Source organism: Melospiza melodia, chromosome 1 (genome assembly GCF_035770615.1).
Source record: "Melospiza melodia melodia isolate bMelMel2 chromosome 1, bMelMel2.pri, whole genome shotgun sequence".
Taxonomy (NCBI): Eukaryota; Metazoa; Chordata; class Aves; order Passeriformes; family Passerellidae; genus Melospiza; species Melospiza melodia.
The window spans coordinates 108,208,146-108,225,212 of NC_086194.1; the positions used below are offsets into that span (position 1 = coordinate 108,208,146).

The window sequence follows — 17,067 nt, forward strand, 5'->3', positions numbered from 1 at the left end:
AGAGGACCGAAAATGCAAGAAGGTCTAAAATTGCCAATAAGGATGAAAGTTCAGGTAACAAAGCATCACTAAAATGTACCATATTTATTAACAAAAGACAGGAAAATGAGTTTCCTAACACCCAAACATAAAATTTATGTTTGAATGAAAGAAAGGGAGAAAGAGAAAGAGATTTATTTCCAACATAAACAGGAAGAAGACAAGGCTCCTTAAATTATTACAGAATACTCTAAAAGAAAAACCATTAAAAAATTAAAACTCACCCCACCAACCTTCCCTAAATTACTGCCTGGCATTTCTAGGGAAGGAGAGGGCTCAAAGACTTTTTACAATACTTCTCCACTGACAAAAATAACCCCCACTTCATGCCTGTTGAAAGGATTTGACTTTGGAAGAGAAGAAAACCTGTTGCTAGAGACCCCACTCCCACACAGGTACTCTACCTGCACTCTTTCCATTTCTGAAAAATGTCAAATTCCATTGCTTCAGTCTGGTTTGGTGCAAACCTGAATTCAGACACGAGCTCTGGTGTGTGCTCAGGGTGCTCACACTCTCCCAACTCAGCTGAAATCAATCAATTGAGAAATTAAAAATATAAAGATCTTGAGATGACCAGAAATATTTAATTCCATTGTCCCTGCAAAGACAAGGATAGTTTGCAAGTTCCTATGCATGTTGCAGAATGCCATCCCCCTACTCCTGGCCCCAGTAAATTCAAGTCAGATTTCACAGCAGAAGTCAGATAAATGCATTTGCAGGATTCTGTGGTACAGAATTCTGACATTCAGGAATGTTATGACTGAACCAGCTCAAATAAAGCTGCTCCTCTGGATTTTTAATGCACTTACAGGAAATAAAGTTTCTATTAAAAACAATCATCAATGCATCTTCTGTTTTAGAAAAGGTGACTTTGAAACTTCCTCTCATTGCATACTGTTCACTCCCTAACACTTCCCATTCTATCACATGCTTTGTTATTTGTCCCGGTTTAGGACAAATTCAGGAGTTATGTTTCTATTCATGTCAAAACATGAAGAGAATACCTAGTCTCATTAATCCAGTGATAAAGCTGTGTGGATTTTTAAATCACAGTGGTGGTGTAATATTCAGATTAATAATTTTAAGGAAAAAATGCTGAAACATTTACATAATTAGGGTGTCACTTTCTACTTCTATGCTTAGGCTCTGGTGTTTTCTAGGAGCAGAATACTTTCCCCCTCCACTGAGCTCAGCAGGAGATGCAAGTGCTGAGCATTTCAGTGACTGACACCCGTAACTGCCTTGTGTCTGTGACAGCTTTGCTCCTGGAGCCTCTCAGCTGTACTCAGGCTCAGTGTTGCTGCCTCAGGACTGTGTGGCAAGCACCAGTGGAAAATACACTCTTCAGCAATAGCATTTGTCACCTGACACATGATGTGATTGCCAACCAGGCCTTTGTCAGTTAGCATTTCTTAACTGTTTACTACTCCTACTACTACTGCCAAAATAAAAATAAAATTGAAGAAGCATAGAGGGAAACTAAATCCCTCGAAGAAAACAGTTTTATTCCTTCAGGGCGCTTTTACACTTAACAGCTGCAAAAATTTCTGTCACAGCCAGACTTCAAAAATACTTAACAGGATCCATCAGTAGATAGGAAGTTACATTCAAAATCCAATCTGTTGGCTGATAACACCTACTAGGTGATTTTGAGAACTTGAGCTTTGCTGAAACATTTAGCAGTCCTGAGGATATTAAAGACACTGAATTCCTTGGTCTTCATTTTTAATTACTGTCTCACACACTTTTTTTTTTTTCTCTCAACAGTAATCTTCCATAGTGAGTTACAGTATTCTTATCTCTGTTAAAGAAAAGGACATACAGATATCTCAGCTCCCTGGCTGTTTCATCAAAGCTAGAAGCCTATTTAACACATATTAAGAATTACTGGCAGTCCAGTCTCTCCAGGATACTAGAGGGAGCCACAGCAAACACATTAGCAAGGAGGAATTAAAGGGGAGAGAAAAAGGTATGGGTCTGAAGTTTGATGCGTTGCCAACCATCTAGGAAAAACATGGGAGATTTCTATACTACTTATCTGAGAGAGAGAAAGTGGGGAACAAAGGCTGCCTGTGCTGTAAGGAGGATGTGTAGGGATAAGAAGAATCGTGAGCTTGTAGGACAGAAAACACACAGGCTCAGCAGCACTCATATTTTGAGATGCAAGGGCAAAGCAGAAGACCCATCTCCTTCATTTTTGTCTTCATGACATGCTTTGGCATGCCCCTTCTTGGCCCTTTTTTGGGAGGGGGGAGGGAGTGGAAGGTGGGGCAGGTGTTGCATAACACATATACATATGTATACATATGTAATGCATATACATTATCTGTGTTCTTCAAAAAATAACCTGGGGGATATTTTCAAAAGAATGTTTCCTAGAAAGTTTTTGAAAATGCCAAAAAATATATTTTTTTAAAAATATATAGCTGATTCTTTTATACTGAGGGAAACAAATTTTGCAGTATTCCATGAAAATATCTTATGATTAGAACTGAAAATTGGAGATGTGAGAAAATGTTTTCTTTTCCAATATAATTAGCAGCTTCAAAAGTATATCTGGTTAAGCACTAAGACCATACAACACTAATGATGCAGTTAAAAATTAACTGTAACAGTGAGAACTCAAGTTTGATGACATTTCCACAGATAAACCCTAAATGAAGCATAATATTACCTATCTGCTTCATATGTTACCCCATACTACAAACCAGTGTTCCTTGCTACAGAATTTCCTTCATGGGACTGGCAACAAATCAAGAATTACTTTAACAGAAAACTCCCTTGATAAAATGAGACATGTATGAAACTTAAAGCTTTATCTGTAAAAAGACTTTTCTTTCAGAGGGCTCAGACTACCAATGCCTAAACAGCAATTCATAGCTTTTTCTCACTCTTAGGAAAAGCACACTAAGGAGCAAGACTGCATTTTACAAAGAAAATGTAACCTACTGAGGAGGGAATAATCAAAATTTCTTTATACTTTTCTGCTTAATTATGTTTTCAATGTCAATAAAATGTAGCAAACTTGACACCAAAAATGCTTATTATTATGTATGTCAGCAAAGAGAAAGAACGAGTTGCAATAATGAAATAATTTTGGACAAGCTTATTGCAATGATGTCAAAATAGTGGAAAACTGAAACTGAAACTAAAAAAAAGACAGCAAAAAAGCATAAAACAATTTTCCCACAGACAGCAAGGGTATTACTTTTGGTAGATAGCTGGACAAATCATAAACATGATGGACAGCAATTGTATTGCATTTACACAATAATCACAGGTGTCAGCAGCTACCCAAAATGTTGAGGCATTAACCTATTATTGTTTGTTTGGTCCTCTTTGCTTGGACCAGATGTGAGGCTACTGGAGCTTTTATCTGTGGAAACATAAGCAACAAATCAAATTTGGGCTCCATATTTCCTTCACCTCAAAAAGACAAAAGGAGTCTGCCTGCAGCAGCTCTCTGCACACCTGACAATCATAGTTGTGCCAACTGCTACAGTAAAACAATCCACTGCCTTAAGATTTACACCTGTTGCTGCTTGAATTCCCAGTTTTGCCTGTCAAGTCCATCTAGAATCACTGAGATACTTCCACTGCTGTAAACTAAGCAACTCTGCCCAAGCTCTCTGTGTGTCATGGCCCAACCACTGGTGAAAGAGGAAGAGAATTTTTCATTTCAATGAATGTTGCTGCTATTTGCTTAGAATGGTCCAGCTCACTGCACTTTCTTTTAGAAAAATATAAACTTGCTTTGAGCTTCATTACAAAAATTTCCTCCCCATCTGCAACACAAATTGCTTGAAATGGAACAGATATTTGTATTAACATGCTTGCAGCAACAAAAAAACCACACTGTCCTACAATAATGTAATGAAACCCAGTGTACCGGAACTTCTTTTACACAGTGAAATCCTTGCTCCTGCCACTAAGAAGTGATCTTAGTTCTTTACCCTCCCCCCATGTAATTCTCTCCTCTCCAGGACCTGCCACTCCCTCCCTCCTGCCCTGGAACCATCTCCTGAGTCACCCACTGTGGAGGCTTCCCCTCCCAGGCACAGTTCAGGCAGCAGGAAGCCCAAATTCACAGGCACCCACCTCCCACAAACTGTGTGAAGGGCCAGCTGGCTCTTCAGCCTCAAGTGGCAACACTTGTGCATGCTTCTCCCTCAGCAGGGAGCTATTTTGGGTCCTTCTTCCCTGATCAGCCCTGGGCTTCCATGAAACTTTTGTCCAGCCATGCTTTAGAGACTCCCTCCTCATAGCAGGTGTGCTGATATTGGCTAATGCGGCTCAGAAGTTATGAACGGAGGCAAGTCAAGAAAGTGATCTCCCTAAAATTCTCCTCCTTGGGTAAAAGAATGGCATTTATATATGATCAGTAAGAATGCATTAGTACCAAAGGAAAAGAAACCAGCAGGTGATTTTTTTTAATAAATTAGGACAAACCACTTTCAAAAGATGGCATACCTTGAAGACACAGAGCTGCTAGTTCAACAGCAGTTTCATATGGGCATTTCAGTCTTAAAAACAAAACAAAACACAAAACTATAAAAATCACATCTCTTGTCAGTGAAATCCTCTTGCAATAAAGCTAAAAAGAGGCCTGATAGAAAAACTGGAAGCATTAATTTCCACAAACTACTCATGCTATGAAACATCTACAATTAATTGTTACTTGTGTATCATTATTTCCTAAGTTGGTACATTCTGATTAGCATTAAATATGATACACTTTACCATAAAACAAGATTGAACCAACAGAGAAAACACTAAATCAACTAGGGAACCATTTTTACTATAACACTGTATTTTCAAATATATGGGTTTAAGGTTTTTCATTTCTGTAATAAAAAAATAAATTAGTGCATGTGTGAATGAATATTGGTCAGGGTAAGACTATAAAAACACAAAGTATTTTTTCAGAGTTGACCTGAACAAAAAGTGTTGCACTGCAATTTTCTCATCCTCTCTTTCACCCACCATACTGAAAAAATGTGGCAAGCCCATGTTACATTTTCAGGTCATAAAACCCAGGACAGTTTTCACTCTCTTTAAACATTTCCATCACCTCATCAATCCATCAAAATCTTTACCCATTCTGGTTGTCAGTAATATAGTCAGGAGACATGCAATGTTCTATATGTCTGTATTCTAAAGAAAAACAAAATGCACCAGGAGATTAACTATTATAAATTCCTTAAATTACAGCTACAAGGGTAAAAAGGTACTTACTTCCCTGAAAGAATGTCTTGCCGGAGCTGTAATACAAACAGGTACCTGACAAATAAAAAATTCAGAAAGTCAAAAGTAATTATAGTGGCATCCTTCTAGTTCCACTGGCTGGAAGAATATCCCAATTCATTGAGTAGTAACAGCAACTTTAATAACTTGCTCTTTACAAAAAAAGGGCCATTGGGATCACACAGATACACCCTACAAGCTTCAAAGCTCCCACAGCTTCCACTAAATTTAAAGAGAAGATCATTTTTTGTCCACTGGTTGTGGCTGGGACATTGTCCAAAGCCTTTCTGTTAAGGATGTGCTCTATCTGAGCATACACCACAGCAACCTAAATGTCACTTACACTGCAGTGTTCTCCTAACTTGGGTCTCACCTAATTCAGGCAGGAATTGAACTACAGTATCTAGAAACAAAACACAGATAAAGGCATGAAGGCTTCAGGGCTGCCTTCTCACACATAAATACAGAGCAGGGAAAAAGTCCAAATTGGGCAAAAGGAAAGTTTCATACCAAAATGTCACTTAAAAATAGCAGAGTTCTGAATAAAAGAATTCCATAGAGCTCACACATTTATTTAGTACGCCAAGTAGGAATTTACAGCCTTCACACTGTTGTAGTATTTTAAGCTGTTCTTTGCTAACCTTCAGTTGTAGGCATGCTTCATTGACACCACTGAGAGTGGGCTCTGAGGCATGCACAAGTGCCCCGGGTCGTGCAAGGGGTGTGTAGAGGGCAGGAAGGCAGAGGCAGGCTCTGCACTGCTCTGGACACTGCGGGGTGAGGCTTGCAAAGGTGAGTGACTCAAGAGAAGAAAGCATGAGGCACTCCTGAGAGCCCAGTGAATGCAAACACAGACCTCTCCTGTCTTTGCAAAGGATGCTAGAAAGACAAAGTGGGGCTTTTTCATCACAGAGAACATGGAGCGAATGTGGTGAAGGACAAACAGTTGGAATCACACAGGGAAACAGAAATGAAAAGGAAGATTAAAATTTCTCATGATAACACTAGAGCAGAATCAGATTTATCCATGTTAGCTCTTTGGTACATCCCTGATTCACATACTTGGCTAATACCTGACTGCCAATCAAATCTGGGTATTTGCATGTGTAGATTAAGGGTAGACAAGTATACATCCTGTTCTTATTGGTAGCCCAGATCATTCACAATCCCATGAACTCTTCTAAACTTGCAAGAAGACTCTAGGCAGTGCACCTATCAGTTTCAGGGGGCTTGTGCAGTGCTGCAGCCCCATTCTGATGGGTATGGCTTACCCTTCTTCCTTTACTGTGCACAGGCTGGCAAACACTGGCAGCTCAATTGTTGCTACTCCAAATCAACAAGATACCTTAGAAAATTCTCCTCAACATCAAGTAGAGACATGTTCCTCTGTTGTTATTCTAACTAAACTAACTAATCAGGTCACACATAAGTGACAGAAGATGTCTTCCAAAATGCACTGTATTTCAACTGTCTTTTTAAACACAAAACCAGAGCAGGTAAAGGGTTTTAATGCTTCCCAATAATGTGTTAATTATGAGAATATGATGTTTTTAGCTTCACTATAAATGGAAGTCTACTACAAAGCAGATCTCCAGAAGGAATTATGAACACCTCCTGCCTGGAAAATTCACAGTTACTGTTAAGGATGATTTTTCTTCTACTTGGAATGATTTTGAGTGTACAATTATTAATCTTCACTTTTCACTCAACATGCTACATGGAAAATATGATCCAACTAGCACAAAGACTCTTAAAAAACCCCTCCATAAATTAGAAGAATTAAAAATTTAGGAACTGTAGATTTCTTAAATTCAAATTACTTTCCCCAACCAAAAATGAAAAAAAAAAAAAAAAAAGAAGGAAAAAAAATGGCGCCACAATTTTTCTTACACAGTTTCACAGTGGTCTTCTGCCAAGCTTATAATTAAAAGACATTGTTCACAACACTGAATATTTAGCTGACTAAAGTGTTTTTGTAATTAAAATAGTCTTCTGAAATGTCACCTTTCAGCAATAATTAGATCACAAGGCATCAGAGGTTAATACTTTCAGACAAAATGTCTTACTTGATCACAGCAATGATCACATAGCTCAGAAACCCAATCTCACAGTGACTAGGATCATATGCTTCAGAGCACATAAGAAAGAAATCTTGTGGTAGACAGTAATGCCATAATTTGACCACAGGGGAAATGTAATACTTGTCAGACATGCACCCTGATGTATGAAGACTTACATCAATTTCCAGAAAACACATATTATTCCTACTAATTTAACTGCATTTTCTCATTAGAGATGTCCATAAATCATCCAGATTTTTGGATTCTCTCAAGATCTTATACTTAGCTACATAAGTGGCAGGGATTTCCATAAATTGATGATACATTCCATAGGAATATGCCCTTTTATTGCATTATCACTGCTGGGCTAAATTGATAACAGATATTGAAGACCCTGTGTCTCTGTCATGAGGTGATGACAATTAGCCCTTTAATCTTGTCTCAGGCAGTGAAAAAAACGCATGGTGGGCACAGCAGACAGCAGGGAGACAGTAATCATCTGCCTGCAGGCACAAGTTTAGTGTAAACATCACATGCACATGAACTACAACAATCAACCATCCTTAAACACCTCAGGCTGATTAGGAGTACACTGATTATTGCCAAGCAAATTAGAAGACACAGAAAGTGCCCTACGGTGAGAGGCAGAACAAAAGAAAAGATAAAGTAACATTAAGATAGATGAATACTATACAGAGAAGACACAAAGTAAGCAGATTCAAAAGATAAGTAAACCCCAGCTGCTGCTTTCCCAGCTCTCAGAATACACTCTGAACCAAGGTGCTATGGATCCACCAAGGCACAGGTCCACAGAAAGAGCCCAGCACATTGAAACAAGAGACTTCCAGATATTTATAGAGTGACTTTATACAATGCAGGCTTTTGCTTCACAGAGAACTACAGGGAAGCAGAAGGGATTCAATTCACTGTTAACTCAGAGCTCAAACTGGCTATTCCCAAAATCCTCTACCCCTGGTACCATTATTAAATCACCCCCAAGTCTGAGGGCAGCAGGAACAAAGCAGGGCACTGGCATTTAGCAGGACATAATGGAAACCCCTCTCAGAGGATGGCAGATATCAAGAGCAGGTGTCTCCCAGCTGCAGCTTTCCCCACCCAACTCTGCCCCCTTCTTTGCCAACTTCAAAGCACCAGAACACAGCATCTCCTACACACCAACACGCCCGGAAAGCCCCATGGATGCTGTCTGGCAGCAAATAAAAACCATGATGTTACTCTGACAGTAGGAAAACACCTAAGAAGGCAGGCAAAATGAGCACCCTTAATAAGAAAGCTCTAATCACCTGCTTGCAGTACCCCCACGTGCTTGAGATGTCTCAAATCCCCGTCAGCCACGCGCAGTTCCTACCTTGTGAACTCCTCGTGAAGGTTGTTGGGCTCTGACGAGTAGTACTTAATGCGAAAATGCAGCGTGTACGGAGGTCCAACTGCACATGCAGAGATTTGAAATGGGGAAAAAAGATTTACACTCATTGTAGTCCTGCTAAGGCAGAACAGCTGCCACACCACCCCACAACCCAAGAGATCCAAAATTAATTACATGTTTCAGATTCGTCAAAGAAAATATTTAATGATTTTTAAATTCAAAAATGCATGCAATAAACAAAAAATATAGATGATTACCATACTTTTTGATACTCATTAACTGAAATTTATCAAGCCAATAGTCCATTTGGCAAACCCATTTTCATCCAAAGAGGGGTGCCTCATAGCATGCTGTGAATGACAAGTTTCCAGGTACACACCCTGTTGCTGGGCCCAGGGGGAAATGGAAGGAAGAGGGAAGGAGAGGATGATGCTCCTTCTTACCAGGCACAAACACTATTCCAAAAAAAACCCTACCCAACAGATCAGCTTTCAACTGAAACACATTCATTTGAAAAGGTAAGATAAATAGACTGAAAAGTTCTGGAGAAGACTCTGGCACCCATGAGAATAGCACCCATGAATACAGGAAGCTCAAAAATTCCATGGGGTTGCAAGAATTTTGTTACCTGAAGTCAGAAGGTGAATGCTACATCGAACTTCCCATGTAACACAGATAACAGGAAGTTATCCAGCTACCATGAAACTGTGACCATTGCATCCTTATCTGCCTAACCCTCATCTTCCAGCCAGCTGCCTGCTGATGTATTAATTGGTGGACAAATTATTTTTCCTCACTTTTCTAAGATCTTCTATAACACCACATCAACAAGCAAACACGTGCCTATTAATGATCCTTCCACTAAGTTATATGCAGCTAATTAGAGCTTTGATTCTGTCTCCCTCACAGCTCCTGTAAGTCAGGTTATAGCACCCGGAGCTCACAGCTCAGCACCACTGGTGAGGTCTGCAAAGGTGAGAAAATGACTTGGAAAAGACAGCAGTGAGCAACATCCATCATGAAAGAGGAACTCTTCACAAAGCATCTGCTGAATTCAAGGTAAAGGAAAGTAACCTGTTGTGAGACAGACCTTTACAACAACCCAACAAATTGCTTCCCTCTTCAGCATTCCTCAGAGCCACGATTTGCTGAATTCTTTTTAAAATAGGCTCTTCACACATTAAAAACAGACAAAAAATGCAACTTAATTGGCTGAAGGTCCTACAGTATCATGGATTTTCCAGGCCAAGGCTATTAGAGAAAGTGCAGCTGCAAACCAGCTAGTCACCTAAGGTAAAGCAGTTATGTGATGAAAAGGGGAGAGAAAACCAAACAGCAAAAACCTTACCCACAGCAGCTATCTTCACCATGGATTCTAGCAGGCTGACACCCACACACCATGGGGTGACAGCAAACTATCCTAAAGGCCTCTGAAGAACTCCACTGTTTACAAAAATCATCTGGATACTTGGGTACTCATTAAAAAAAAAAAAAAAGGCAAAACACCACTGAAGCAATCAAGATCTATCTCCGCAAGGTCCTCCAAGGCAGCCAACAATTTTCTTGAAAAACACATTTTAATCTCACAGAAGCCATGTCTTCATGGCGCATGACTGTTGCCAACTGCAGCATTCTAACAAAACATGTTAATGCAAATGCTGTACTGTACCCAAGCCTGCAATCAGATTATCAAAAATCCAGGAACTACTTTTCCCTGCCTCAGACAATTTTCACAGAAAATACAGTCCACCAACTCCTCCATCCAAAACTGCCTTTGATGAAACAGCAGCTATTTCAGAACTACATTTGACAAAACAGCAGGTATTTCTGCTAGTTAAACTCTTAAAATAATAATCTGGAAAAAAGGTTTAAAAATTAATCATTAAACAATGAAGTATTTTCCATTCACTCTCTGAAAGAAATTGCAGGATATCTGTTGTGGATCAGAAGCAGTGACAGGAACAGCGATCTGTGTCCAGGCAACCCAATTTCACAGATCAGACTGAAATTACCTGGCAACCTACTCTGCCTTAGACAAACAGCACAGGTTTAACAAGAGCTTCTGAAGGCCTGGCTGCTGCTTAATAAGTGCTCTTGCCTTTAGACATGGTCAGCCAATTACCCCTTAAATTAAAACTCTTTTCTAAGGAATATTTATTCCATTAGAGGCCATATTTAAACATTCTCTATCATGTTCTAATACACTAAATTCAAATTCTTTAGGAAATAAAATAAACAGGCAGAGACACAGTACTTACTTTTTATTTGCTTCTTAATGAATTTTGAATGGTCCAACCAGTGCTAAAAAAAGAAAATCCACACTTAGAAGCAGTTCCATTTCAAGATTTTGTTGACTCCATAAACTGATTACAATAAAATTTAACAGATAAAAATCTCTTATAAGGAAATAGTGCCATATTTATTTTCTAAACTTCTCATATTGGTGAAAGTGTTTATTGGCATGTTTAATAACTACCCTTCTTCCACATGGGAAAGCTTGATTTTTAAATTCATCAGTGGCCAAGGAAGCCACTCTTCCAGAGCAGAAACTTCAAAATGCAAGGCCACAAAGCAGTGGTGTGTAAGGAAGGCACCCTTTTGCCCCAAAACCCTGAGTTTCAGCCTCCTTTAAAGCTCTGTTTGAGAGAGGCCCTCCTGAGCCTGTACTATCCTGCCTTCCACTGCTCCACAGCCAAGTTTTTTTCAAGGTAAGGATGGAGACTTAACCCCATTAAGAGCAAACACTGATGTATAGCTCACCATCTCACCCTTTCCTTTTAAACTAAGGCAGAAGATCTGGAATAGTGTAACAATGATGACAAAAACATCTGATTCCCAGCAAAGTGTATGCACTCTCTTGTCAGTATAAGTTGCATCTACAGAAAGGCAGCAATAAACACAATCTGGTGTAAATTTAGCTTAAATCTTTGACAGTCTCTGCTCAATGCCCTGCAGAAGGCTTCAATCTTGTTTGAAGCAACTCCATGTAAATGCTTCTGTCATACAAAGTGGTAAGAGAGTTCTGGATTTCTTTGAAATAAGTGGTTTTCTATCTTTAAATATATTTTAAAATTATGAACTAGGTACTATGAAATAAAATCTTTGGAAAAAACCCTCTTCCTTTTTTGCTATTAAAGAATAAATGTTTTCAGAAAAAGGATAATCTCTCAATGACTACTTGTTACACCATCACCATGCTACTATGGCTGAAAAAAATGAACAAAATTATTTGTTGTCTAGTAATACTGGTATTTATTTACTAACTATGCTCTAAACCAAGGCAAAAATTTATCACGGGTATAGATGTATACAGATCAAAAGTCTGACAGCTTACTACCCTTAAGGTAAATAAATTTCACAAGAAGGAGAAAGAGAAATAGAGCAACGATTCTGAAGGTGCTTTTATTTGCAGGAGACTTGCAAGACTCCCTTAGATGAGGCTGCCAAGAAATCAATTCTTATAATCCCTAATCTGGTAGAAATCTCTACCAGAATGGAAATAAAACATTACAGCAGCTCATATAAATACAATCCTTAGCGCTACAAGGAATTTACTTTGTCTCTATTTTGCTCTCTTATGAAAAATTACAGCCGTGTGAAATCTCAAATTTTTGATAAGAAAAGAAATATCAGCATTGAAACTTTGCCTTTTTTTAACTGAAATTATATAAGTCTGTTACCTTCATAGCTCCAGGGCAGATAAATTTTTTATTCTTCAAACACCTAGCTGTGAAAATGTCTTTCTATCTAATATTTATTTTGGCTAAAGAAAAGTCCCTCAAAGACAAATATAATTAATGCATTAAAAGAAAAGTTTTTCATGTAGAAAAACATCTATAATACATGCTAAAAACTCCTGTTAGCACCATGTTCTGGAACTAGCACTGCACAACCTGAACTATAATAATTCCCAGTAAAAAACAGCTGATAGTCCCTTTTCTTGGCATGTGGTCTTTAAGGTACATTAAAGCTCAAATAAGAGTAAGTTTCAAACTGATTATTTGCAAGCGCAAATACTTTAAGTAATGGCTAGAAAACACCTAACAAGACTGCAGGAACTGCTTGTGCAGACCATTAAGTGAGACCACAGCTTAGACAGGAGCTATCATCACTCTCTGCACCTAAGCAGCCACAGGCAGGCGGCTCCAGGAGATAAAGCACAGCAAGCACTAAAGTCACCTCTCTTCAGCAGCAACAGTGAGCTGCTGTTTCAGCCCCATCCTGCACTGCACATCAAGTGTGTGATGTGCCAGCACATGGATCATAAACACAAAGACGGAGGTAGGGCACGGGCTGACAGCATTATTGGCCCAGAGCTCCAAGGCCTGGAAGTTTTCATGCAGATTTATGAACCAACTCCAATTTCACAGTCAGATATTTTCTGCAATTTCTGTGAAAATCAGGCTGAATTTTAACACTTCTTTGCCTCAGATAATGTCAGAGGGCTTCTTCACACTGTGTACCACACCAGCCTTCCAAATGTCCCTCTGAGCTGGAAAAAAAAAATCAAAGCATTCTAGCTAAAGCCTAAAATAGGTTTGGGCTTGGCTACATACTGCTTGCTGACTCAATTAGAGGGAAGTGAAAGCAATGAATTCTGAAGTCTCACTAGGAAGCTGAATAAAACCAGAGGAGCCTTGCTCTTCTCTCAGCACAGAGATACAAGACTATATCTCTGCCTCTCTTGTGCTCTGGCTAAATGACCATACATAATTTCAGGATCTGGACTCACCAAAGAAACCTAACTATGGACCTCACAGTGTAGGACCAGGACTGACCAGACTCATTGCAACCATACCCCACCATAATCCCTGTATCCTGTTTGGATTTGGAAATATCAGTGCAGAACAAGGAGGAGGAAAGGGATTATTTGCTTTAGGACTGTGTTATGATAGGAAGACAGTGTCTAAGCTACTTTGCCCGTAGTAAGGGAAGAAAAACCCAAACCTGATCAAACTGCAGGTAACCAGAATTCTATGATTATGCTAGCACAGAACAAAGCAGTTCAGCTGGAAGGGACCTACAATGACCACTTAGTCCCACTGCCTGACCACTTCAGGTTAAGGACATTGTCCAACATCTCTTAAGACTGACAGGCTTGGGACATGAATTACCTCTCTAGGAAATCTGTTTGATAACCCTCTTGGTAAAGAAATGCTTCCCAATGTCCAGTCTGAACCTCCCATGTTTCAGCTTTGAACCATTCCCATGCATCCTTTCCATGGATACCAGGGAGGAGAGCCCAGTGCCTCCCTCTCCACTTCGCATCATCAGCTGCAGAGAACACTGTGGTCCCTCCCTTAATTTTGTCAGGTAAACTGGAAGGTCAAATGCTAGATTAACTCCCATTTATTCCTCTTTAATCTCAGCAAAATTTCTTTGCTCTATCAAATGAATAATGTTTCTTATGGTATTAACTGACATAACACAGTGGCCATTGACTGGGATTCATGTATTGAAAACAAATACCAATAAATTCCACATGAAAGAAGCACCATTTAAAAAAATATAATTTCTTAAAATACTGGAAGCATGTATTTATCTCAGCATGGTCTCCTCTTTTGATCACTTGCTTAATTGAAGCGAAGAGGAAAAAATAAGTAGCTCAGCATTTCCTAATGGTAGTAGCCAGTACTTTCTCAAAATAGATATACAGCATGGGAAGTATATATTTGCAGATATACTACAGCTGCTAAAGCAGTCAGCTTATGAGGACCACATGAGTGCCAAATGAAGATTGAAAGGAGGATTTCCACAGCCTGACACAATCCCACACCTGAGCTTGTAAATTCCACCACCTCTCTACTTGCTTCCTAAAAGAATGAAAATTCCTTGTCTTGATTTATACAGCCCTCAAAGGTGAGCTGAAAAGGAAAAAAAAACTGCATTTGACCCTTTTTGACTGGCTTTCTTTGCTAGTTTAAAGTGCACGAAGAACATCTTGAATAGACTGTTCTCCCTTATGCTTATTTATATATTTAACTATCAGTAAGAGGAAGCCCATTTTTACTGAAAAATATTGGCTGAAAGCTTTCTCAAGTCATGCCTGGAGGTAAAAGAGAGAGAATCATGCTCAGTGATCAAGTTCAGAAAAGAGAGTGTGCTAAACAAAAGCTGGCATCTTTAAAACCAAAAGTCAATTATCCCTTCAGCTGTCTTCTTGCTTTCTGGTTTCCTAGGCACCTGAATCCTACCAAGCTGCCTGCCATTACTCACACAACCTTCTAAAGCAGAGAAGTGAAAAATGTATGTATCACATGGAGGAAGGAAACACCAAAAAATCAAGCCAATAAAAATTCTACCCACCAAACCACAGTTTGGGGATTTCTCTACATTTTTAGATTGAAAAGAGAGCCAAGGAGCAAAAGCCCTCTTTTCTTCTGCAGGTCACCTTTCAACATTATTATTATAGTAACAGAATACCAAATGAGAACTGGGATTATGTAGAAACTCAGGGAGTACACAAACATACACTTAGGAACAGGATAATCTCCCAGGAGTTCACAACGTAAAACAATGAGGTATTGTTCTCATGTTCCTCTAATCCCTCCTACAAAGTTATGCTCCTCTCAAAAAGGAAGGCTCACCTCACTGGTGACTTCAGCTGCCCACTGAAAGGCTGTAGAGAAGGTGACTGACACCTCTGAGAGGTATGCCATGGCAGAAGGATGAGTGGCACCAGACTCAGGAGAAATCCCAATTAGACAGGAAGACTGTCACCATGAGGCTGTTCAGACAACGCACAGGTGCCCAGAGGGACTGTGGAGCCATCACCATCCTTGAGGGTGTCCCACCTGACTGAACAAAGCCCCAGAAAACCAGGTACAACTGAAGCTGCTATGAGAACCTTGGATAGAGACACCCCTTTCAACAAACAAGACCTGCAGGCATTTTTCAGGAGGCTGCTCTACAATCTCACCTACCCAACTTGAAAGAAAAGAAGTAAAAAGGGAATGCACTTCTACTCAAATAGCCTTCACATTACAAAGCCAAGCTGGGATTAAAGAGGTGAAAAATTTGCATTTGGGCTCAGATGAGACCAGCTTTTCACAAAACAGTGGCAGGATCTTAGAGGGGTTTTAGTCCCAGCTGGCCAGTTTTGATTTAGACCCCCTCTGAACACTGCTGTCAGCATCTTGTTGAGCAGGGCCCTGGCACAGTGGTACAGAACCACATCAACACCGCTGGAGGACCAACCTGATCCAGGGGGAAAGTTTTGTCAGTTTTCTAAGCTGTCCCTGGCCTGAACAAGGCAGGCCAGCTGCCCTCCAGCAGCCCCCTTCAGCTGACACCATTGTCCAGCTCCCATGCCAAGCTCTCTCTTGCCCTGTGAAGAAGGGCATTGCCTTCCACAAGTCACACACAGTGGGACAGAGCCGGCAATGTCAGGTGCAAGCAAAGCTGTCCAGCAGCAGGAGGGCAGATGGAGCTGTGATAAAGGTCCAGATTGTGATCTTGGGAAGTACAAGGCCACAGACGCTAATTCCAGAGCCATGAGGACACTGGTAGGACTTAATGGATCTTTACCAGCCCTGAGAGATCCACATATTGAGTGGCATTCATGGCCTGTCCCAGTCTGAGTCAGCACAGAGCCATCTCAGAAGCATCCTGATAAATGATGTGGTTTAACTGCAGACCAGATAAACTAACCAAGAATAATAGAGAGATGTCCTTCAAGACCATTAGCCTATCCTAATTCACATCCATGTGATAACCAAATAATATTTTGCTTTGCAAACTTGACAGAAGTAAATCACAGAATTATAGAAACATTATATAAAAAACTTTCCTGGTCTAGTATGTTTCTCATTAGATTTACTTTAGAGAAAATGAAAGCTGATACCACTCCAGATCAATTCTAGCAATTTACTTTTAATTTTGATGCCTACGTCCAACCATTCGAAAATAAACCGAAGGGATTTGAACAAGGAGGCAACAAACCTGACTATATCAGTGGAAGAAAACTGAGAAATCACTTCAGCTTATGCTCCAACCACACACAAAGACAAAAGAAAGACAACACAGGCTGTTTGCTGTCCCAGAGAGAATTCTTTACACTCTGGAGAGAGGTGCAGAAGCATCACTGACAGACAGCACAACAACCACCTGCCCCGTACGCCTGCTTCTCAAGTCTGTGTCAGAAAAATGTCCTCCCAAAACAGCAGGTGCTACTGGAAGACTAGAGACTGGAATGTGTTAGTGTTTTGCAGTCTTTCACCAAGTGTTCACAAACCACAATACAGACTTGGACAGCAACAGATGGGAAGTGTTCCACATTCATCAGGTGTTCTGCATCGCTGTGGAGTCAGCCACACTGCCTGTGTCCACTGACTGAAC

General features: G+C 40.0%; 1 protein-coding gene across 3 annotated transcripts in view; it reads right to left on the bottom strand.

The window, feature by feature from the left end:
- Window positions 1–17,067, bottom strand: part of EPB41L4B (erythrocyte membrane protein band 4.1 like 4B) — a 170,920-nt gene that overhangs the window by 97,950 nt on the left and 55,903 nt on the right. For all 3 annotated transcript variants that reach the window (XM_063163769.1, XM_063163760.1, XM_063163778.1), the window contains exons 3-7: window positions 10,989–11,031; window positions 8,713–8,791; window positions 5,275–5,319; window positions 4,510–4,562; window positions 444–564 (exon numbers count right to left, since the gene is read on the bottom strand). In XM_063163769.1, the coding sequence (XP_063019839.1) occupies window positions 444–564; window positions 4,510–4,562; window positions 5,275–5,319; window positions 8,713–8,791; window positions 10,989–11,031 (341 nt within the window). The remainder of the gene's footprint in view (window positions 1–443; window positions 565–4,509; window positions 4,563–5,274; window positions 5,320–8,712; window positions 8,792–10,988; window positions 11,032–17,067) is intronic.